Source organism: Quercus robur, chromosome 7 (genome assembly GCF_932294415.1).
Source record: "Quercus robur chromosome 7, dhQueRobu3.1, whole genome shotgun sequence".
NCBI classification, from domain to species: Eukaryota; Viridiplantae; Streptophyta; class Magnoliopsida; order Fagales; family Fagaceae; genus Quercus; species Quercus robur.
This window is the reverse complement of record NC_065540.1, coordinates 28,798,143-28,806,990: the sequence shown is the minus strand read 5'-3', so window position 1 is coordinate 28,806,990 and position 8,848 is coordinate 28,798,143. Positions and strand designations below refer to the sequence as shown.

General features: G+C 32.8%; 1 protein-coding gene across 1 annotated transcript; it reads right to left on the bottom strand.

Moving 5' to 3' along the window:
* Nucleotides 1-4,240: 4,240 nt before the first annotated feature.
* Nucleotides 4,241-8,587, bottom strand: LOC126693032 (glucan endo-1,3-beta-glucosidase 8-like). Its single transcript, XM_050388890.1, has 2 exons — nt 7,152-8,587; nt 4,241-5,591 (listed from the first exon to the last, which is right to left on the bottom strand). Exons 1-2 carry the CDS (start codon nt 7,490-7,492, stop codon nt 4,487-4,489), a joined length of 1,446 nt encoding a protein of 481 aa, XP_050244847.1. The 5' UTR covers nt 7,493-8,587; the 3' UTR covers nt 4,241-4,486.
* Between the last annotated feature and the right edge of the window lie 261 nt (nt 8,588-8,848).

Genomic DNA, 8,848 nt, shown 5'->3' with positions numbered 1-8,848 from the left:
TTTTAAGGACCTAAAAACTGGGCCGAGCATCAAAGAGTGCCAATCAGCACTTGGCAAGTGCTGATCGGCACTTCCACAATGCCGATTGGCACAAGCTCCAAATCCGGCCCAAAAACTGGATCAAGCCAAAGCACATCTGATTCGATTTTTTAGGCGTAAGAATTCAATCTAATTTGTATTTAATCAAACCTAACTTATTTTCTAAGCACCAAACCTCTATAAATAGGAAGTTAAAATCATAAATCAGCACCCTCTCTCTCTCCTCTTACGTTAAAGAAATTCTGGAAACTTTGCTTTAGGAATTTCTTTTTTGTTAAGTGGCTCCTATTTTAGATCTTTAAAAAATTCATTCTCCTTGATTTTTGTAGTAATTCTCTCCTTGTGGAATACGTTCATGCAGTAAGTTTCCATCTCTTAATTTACATGTTCATATAACTGATTCAATTCTCCATGCTCTTAACATGTTCTTCCTTTTGTTTGCCTTGATACTTTTTTTTTTTTTTTTGTTATATGATGTATGTTTGTTTATGCATATATGTTGTGTGTGTTCATGTAGTTATGTGATGCATATGATTAAATACTAAATCTGTTACCTTATGTAAAACAAAATTAGATATGAATTATTTTTCAAAACCTCATTGTTTTCTTAAAACAAAATCAGATCTAAATTATTTTTTTCAAATCTTCATTGTTTTATGTAAACCAAAAATCAAATCTGAATTTATTTCTCAAATCTCCATTGTTTTCAAAAACCAAAAATCAGATTTTAATTTATTTTTCAAATCTCCATAGTTTTCTTAAAACAAAATCAGATCTGAATTTATTTTTCAAAGCCCCATTGTTTTCTTAAACTAAAAATCAGATCTAAATTATTTTTCAAAACCTCATAGTTTTCTTAAAACAAAAATCAGATCTGAATTATTTTTCAAAATCTTCATTGTTTTCCAAAACTACAAATCATATCTGAATTTTATTTTAAAAATTCATTCCTTTTTACTTTGAAAAATCATATTTGCAATTTTTTTTTAAACCATTTTGTTTCTTAATTAAACAATCAGATTTGGATTTTCCTTTTGGAGATTCATTCTCTTATTTAATTAAGAAATCAGATTTGGGAACTCTTTTTTTAGCAAAAAAATCCATTCCTTGTTATTTTAAAAAATCATATTTGAATTTTTTATCAAAAAATTCATTTTGCTTAATTTGAAACTTCTCTTAAAAATCCTTTTCCCTAAGTAAACTTCAGATGTGATTTCTCCTTGCATAAATACAATAAATCTAGTATTTTCCACATTAACCAACTTTAGATCTAGGAATATTGATACAATAATTTGCATATCATTTTTTAATGGGTATTTTAAAGGTCATTTAAAGTCTAAAAGACCAAACTCTGTCTAGGCAGGGTGGGTGCCTAACACCTTCCCACCCTGTAACCTAGTCCCTGAACATTAGAATTTTAGGTTGGTAGATTTTGTGTCTTATTTTATTTTTGGTAGATTGTAACTAGGAAACAAGGCTTTGTATTTTTCCCTTTTTTTACTAGATTGTACCTAGGAATCAAAGCAATGTAAAGTTCTTTCTACCTAGATCTAATTGTTTCCAATTAATAAGAATGCAAACTATTCCAGATATATTATAGTTTGTAAAGTTTTCTTATTTTACTGATAAAATAAGTGGCGACTCCATATGATCCTGAAAATGGAATGTGCCGATGCCTACACCCTTTTCTGAGAACAACCGAGTTTTCTGATCTCTCACAACAACATTCTTAAATTAACACGCCAACTCAAATATAGGCCCAACATAATCACTAATTTAAATTTTTTGCTATGCTAATTTAAGAATGTTGTGAAATTGTTGTGAAACTTTATTTTGTCTCTAGTACTACTCGAAAGAAATTGTTTAAAAAAAAAAAAAACTCATAGTATGACCTCTGAACTCGGGTTGTGAACCTGATTATTTTGTATTCATATCATTGCTGTTAACTTTTTGCCTCAAAAAGCTAATTTTTTAAAGATTGGTAGTTGCTTCATTTGTGTTTTACTCCGAAACCTTCTTCTCTGTTCTCCCACACAGGTTTGGCTTTGAGTCTCTCTCAGTCATTCTGGTTGTTGTGGTTGTAAACTAGTTGTTAAAAAACTTTGTTTTATCCTTAACAGTAGTATGACTTTATGAAACCACATAATTATTCACTATTGCAAGTAAAATGAAAACTGTGTAAAATGGGTCCACGTTCTTTACACGGACTTATTGCCTCTGCCATTCGTAATTTGGAAACAGATATTCATATAGGTTTTTTGCTTTGTTTTTTTTTTAATTGAAGTAATATAGGTTGATTCTCAAAATAATAATAATATAGGATTTTAGCTATTAAAAAATGGCGAAAGAGTAGTGGACCACTGTCTACTACTTTCTTTATTTATTATTTTTTAATGAAATTTTACCTTTCTTAATCTCTTTATTATTGCTTTTGAAACAGATATTTAGTATGGGCTTTTTTAGCCTAAAGAAAAGATTAGCAAAGTTTAGGTAAATCACCGTCCACTCATTTCTTTTTCTTTTCTTTTTTTAAATAAAATTTTATCTTCGTAACTTTATATATATATATATATATATATATTTTAAAAAAGTTTTGTGAAAAATTAATCAAGTCTCAAACGGGTTCTCTAGATAATTTGTTACAATGAACACAACATTATTAATAATAATAAAATTAGGTGAAAATCTCACAAACAAATAAGAAATTTTTCAGAAAAAAGTTTTTTTTTTAAATTAGATGAACAGTTCACAAAAAAAAACTAAATTTTTTTCCATCTAAACAAATTAGAAGAATAGATTTTAAGTAAAATGGTATTATTTAATTAAATTTAAATATATAAAATGCCTCAATTTAAAGCTCCAAAATCTCTTGGATCGACCTTGCTACGTCGCTATCCTTGATTTCAGGCTTTTAACTATTGATTACCGTTGTCAATCTCATTAGAAGCCACTCTTGTTGGGTTGCTCAACTTGACAAGATTGTCCCATTAACAGTTATCAAGTGAAAAGCCTTATTAATTACCCATACCTTCAAAACTAGTCCAACTCAACCCGTATTCACCTATACTTTTGGTAATCACCCAATGTGCCAAATTTACCCAGGTGATAAATGTGAAACACACGGCTTAATAACTCAATAACCTCATCCATTTATAATACGTCATTTTCCTTGATTTCAGGCTTTTAACTATTGATCACTGTTGTCAATCTCATTAGAAGCCACTCTTGTTGGGTTGCTCAACTTGACAAGATTATCTCATTAACAGTTTTCAAGTGTTCACCTTATTAATTACCCATACCTATACTTTTGGTAATCACCCAATGTGCCAAATTTACCCAGGTGATGAATGTGAAACACATGACTTTTTTTTTTGATGAAGTGAAACACATGACTTAATAACTCAATAACCTCATCCGTTTATAATAATTTTGTAACAAAATTGGTATCAGACGTATGAGTATCGTCACTCATTAGTGTCAATTTGAGTACAAATGTATATATGTACCGGAAAATGAGAGTATGGCATTGGACTCCTATAAGCCCAATGATTAATCATCCAAAAACAGTATAACCAGCTTGCGCCTCTCATTCCTGGCATGATGGGTAATCATTTCTTCCCAGAGTAGCATTCAAAAGAATCAAAACCTCATGATTCAATCGCCGATAACATTAGAACAAAATGCTTTTTCACTCACCTACCTTCACTTTCTGAAAGCTTTCATCACTAGGCTTAGAAAAATTTCCTAACTTTTAAAAGCTCATCAAGTCACTGAGCTCAGCATTGGTAAACTGATGTTATAAACAAAAAATAAAAAATAAATTCACAACTTCTTGTGATAGCAAATGCTATTTATTTTCACAGCCAATTTTCCATTTATTATTATTAAATCATAGGGTGACTTTGACACTACTCTTATTGCACACAATCCAGGAACTTCCATAACGTTCGCTTGATTTGGTTTGAGGAATGGATCCTGATACATCTTCATAATGAAAAAAGAGTGAAAACATGAGTTGGCTTTACAGTATCCATAGAATAAGCACTGTGAACTATCTGGTTCAAAAAGATAGTTGTAAGAATAAAAATTCATCCTTCTTTCTTCTATCAATCCACTACTGAAATCACTTTATTATCTACTATTAAAATTGTCTCTAGACTAATTGAATTAACATCGAAGAAATCTTCTAGGGAAAACAAAGTGGATCTAAACATGTTCCAAGTTTTTTGATTCAGGTAAACAAGACCACTGTAGGATCGTTCATCACATCATAACAAATCTAACCCCACATACAAAGAATTAGATGCTTATTAGCAATACGATTTATAGATCCTAGGAAGTTTTTTATCAAATGAATCTGCATGGTAAAAATAATCCAAAAAGTTGTAACAATAGAAACTAACAAAAATAAAATTACAGTACACCTGATATATCTACAAAAACAATTCTATACTAACAGAAACATGAAGAGAGTTATAAATACTGAAGTCACCAGTGAAGACCCCCGTGAAGAAGAAGATGTAGCTATCTGAATGGTAAAATTGCAATTTGCTTGTGAGATATTCTGTGTAGTCACTTGGGCCAACCCTTGAAAATTACAGGCCATTGGATCCTGATTCTGTATCTGGAAATACATATTAAATGCATATGAGGCATTCCCATTGGCATCCAAATTATTACAAGAGGACCCATATCCAAGTGTGGTGCAATCTGCGAAGGTGCAAGCAAAATTTATGTTGTCTGCTAGTTTGCTCAGATCTTTGGCATTTGGATTGAACACACACCATTTGTTGGAAAGATATTCCACATTCTGTGCAGGCAGAAGAAATTTATTTTGACTCTGACCAGAAACATCTATCGCATATTTTGGCTGGCCATCATACCTATAAATTCCCCAATGGCGTTCAAAATTTCCCGGAGCAACGCTCTTGGCATCCTCATCTATAAGACCAAACAAGTAAACTTCTATATATCCAGGGTGTAGTGGGGTACCCTTATTGGCTGCAAGTTTTGCTATAAGCCCGTTGTAAAATCTATAAGCGTTACCTACATTAGCATTCTTGTCCCCATCTGTAGGCCACCCAACCTCCCCTACAATAATGGTCATGTTAGAAATCCCAACAGCTTTCAGAGCAGAAACCAAGGTATCAAAGTTAGCATCGAACACATTGGTGTATTGAATCCCATTAATGTCAACGACGGGCTTGCTTACTCCATCAAAGAAGGCATAGTCAATTGGGAAATCGTCATTACCATAAAGACTTAGGAAAGGGTAAATGTTTACTGTGAAAGGTGCATTATTCTTGCTTAGAAACTGGGCAATCTGAGTCATTAAGTCAGTGATATCAGCCCGAAACCTTCCGGCAGAGGGATAGGCGGAGGTTGTTGGAGAGAAGTAGACATCAGCATTTAAAGGCACAGTGGCCTTGATAGAGTCTCCAACACCAGCTTCATTAAGGGCATTTTGAATATTCTGAAGTGCTGGGAAGGTGATATTCAGGAATGAGCCATTGTAGGATGTCAGGAAAGGCTCATTCCCAACTGCTGCATACCTGTGCAAAAGAGACAATATGATAAGAAAGAGAAGCTTAATTGCAAGTTTTTTGCCTCAATGCATCTGCAATGCCAAATTTACAAAAAGAATAGCAACAACAACGCAGACAAATCAAAATTGTATGTTGAGTAGAAAAGTTAGCCGTGCAACCAGTTTGCTTGAAAGTGAGGACATTGATTGAAGGTCTAAATATTATTCCTTACTTTTACCAGCTAGTAAATTTAAAACAGAAGAAACAAAATTTTATAACATTGCCCATCTTCAGGGGTTTAGCACTTTAAGAACGATAAGCTTGAGATCTTGTTCTAAGCAAATGGTCCAAGTCACATCATTGACAAGAAAGGTTTATCCCATCAGTAAAGAAAAAGTGCAGGTTGCACTCGAACAAAATGGTCGTCTGTTTTTAAAATGTAAAAATTATTAAGTTCCCCATCTAAAGCTAAAATTAGTAAATCTAATAATGATCCATATCCTTCAACTCTTCAATAAACATGAACACTTCACAAGTGGTGTCCAATATAATATTTTGCACTACTCTGTTATTGAAAAAAAAAATCTCATCGTTAATTATCCTATCAAACACCGCTAACCTCTCTTCCAAATGTCAGTGGTGAAGAGCTGGAAATAATGCCCAAAAAGGAAAGAAGAAAATAAAGTCACACTTCCATTTTCTCCTTCATCTTTCCCTGCTATTCTTATTGTTATGTTTCTAAGAATTAGGGTCTCTCAAAATCTCAAAATTTGGAAAGACACATCACATTGCAATCAACTTTCTGGATGGGAAATTATCACCGTGCTAATCATCCATTTCTCCTTTTCAATACAAAGTTCCCACAGAAAAGAACCACTATAAAGAATCTAATGTTTCCAATGGTTGCCAAGTAAACATTGAAACAAATACTAATATATAACAAGTTGGACTTAGGTTGGTTAGATTTCAAGCACCCTTTTCCTACTCCTTACTGGTGCACAACTTCTCAGCAACTAATTAAGGCATTATAAATAGAAACGACCTTAAAGGAAATTCATGCGCTACACTTTAATAGAATAAAAATACAATTAAAAACCAGATCAAATGGGGAAATAACAATGACAACACACTCAAGTTGATTGATTTCTGAATCACTTCAGAAAAGAAATTGAAAGGCATGATTGAATGCCACATAAAATTATGGAATAAATTTTTTCCTAACAGCCACCCCAATAGCAGATTGAAGAATTAATCCAACCAATAAACAAAATAATTATACTCTTACTCTATAGACTCAACATCCCAAGAAATAGAATTTTAATTGTTCAATCCCTTCCATATGAATTAGGTCATAAAAGAAGCTAATTTTTCTAATACAAAGGACGGGTCCACCCACCCCCCACCCCCCAAAAAAAAAAAAAAAATCCCAATAATTTGTCAAGTTAAAGTAATAGAACTAATCGAACAAAATCCAGATATGTGTGCTGCTCATGGCGATGCACTAAAAAAACAAAACACAAAAAAAGGAGCACATCTTTAAATAAAATTTAGAACCATACAAATTGATATTGATAATTCGACACATACTTGATGTTAACCCCTCCATTGAAGAGATAGCGTGTGACGTTTTTCTTGACCCATTGTTTGGCACGATCATAGTCAGTCATGACAGCCAGCTGATCATTGGGAATAGCAACCATGACCTCAATATCAGAGCCAGCCAAAGCACTCATCGTAGACTGCTCTGCATCAAAGAGCTTCACCTTCTGAATACCATTGTCTTTCAGCATCTGAACCACTGTCTTTGGTGGCAACTTGTGAGTTGCCATGGTTCCCCAGTTCACACCAAGCCCTTCTACACAAACACATAAACAACCCAATACTCCTCCTATAACCAAAACCCACCTCGAAAACCACTGCCACTCCATGATTCCCACCAAAGTTTCACAGAAAAATCAATAAAAAAAAATGTGTATGTTTTTGTTAACTGGGAAAAAGGGAGGCAGTTAAAGTTATAAGCTTGATTTATTTTATACTATATGTCTATTATATATTAAGAAAACTCTGCGGATCTTTTTTCCCTTAATAAAAGAGAGAGAAAAGAGGGAAGAAAAAAAAAAAAAGCAACGGTTTTTTGCAGGTGGGTGTGGGTGGGAGGAATCAGCGAAAAACCAGGGAATTTTTCTTCCCACGAAAAAAAGTGAGAGAATATGGATCCAATAGATATCTTTTTTCTGAGAAGGATCTAATAGATATTTAAAGGCAAAAGCAACCCAAAAAAATAAAATCTTGAAAGAAAGGAAAAATATATATAAAGGCAGGAATATGTAAAGTATGGTATTGTGAAAAGAATGAAGGGACTGTGGACTATATAGGTGGACTAAAATGTAAAATAAGAATGAGGGGTTGAGGAAATTTCTAGCTTTTTGTTCTGTGCTGCGTTCTATTATATTTTGGAGTTACAGAGAGAGAGAGAGAGAGAGAGAGAGAGAGAGAGAGAGAGAGAGCGTTATTGTTTTATTGAAGAAGCGGCAGATTCAAAATAGAGCAAAAAATATGAAGAAGAACCCAGAAACAGGAATTGACAGAGAACTCAAAGGACACACACTGGTTTTCAATTTATGTGATACTCCTACCCTAGTCCTATATATCTCAAAGACGCGTAAAAACTTTTAAATCGAAAAAAACGAAAGGGAGAGAATCGTGAATATTGCTTTTTTTTTTTTTTTTTTTTTTTTTTTTTGGGTATTGAAATATAATAGAGACAAGCGATTAGGGACAAGACAAAAACCACCACGGAAATTAGCAAAGTAAGAATCTAAATTCCTGTCTGTGATGACTTTCTGTCAATAAACCAGCAGCATTTGATGAGAGTTCTCCAACGGCTATAATTTAGAGAGAGAGAGAGAGAGAGAGAGAGAGATCACTTTCAGTGGAGCACAGGAGTGGAAGGGAGGCGCTGGGGTTAAAAAGCTAACCTTTCTAAATAAAATAAATTCATACTAATTGATTTTCTAAAAAAACAAATAATATATTTTTATTTATGTGAAAGTAAACAAATAAACATTATAAATAAAATTAGAAGAAACGAAAGGGAAAGTAAGAGGGTTTCTTTCAAAAATAAGCTTAATTTTTTTGCTTAAGATTGAAGGAATCAATGGCTTTTGAGTTGAAGTCATCTCACATGTTCTTGTTATAATAAATGGAATGGAAACATGGTAACCATTTCTGTTTCTGTTTTCTTTATTTGCCTTTGGTTACCATATATATATATATATATATAT

Coding starts and splice junctions, on each gene's coding strand:
- LOC126693032 (XM_050388890.1), bottom strand. CDS start 7,492: ATGGAGTGGCAGTGGTTTTCGAGGTGGGTTTTGGTTATAGGAGGAGTA. Junction 5,592..7,151: donor AATGGAGGGGTTAACATCAA/GTATGTGTCGAA, acceptor TCTTTTGCACAG/GTATGCAGCAGTTGGGAATG.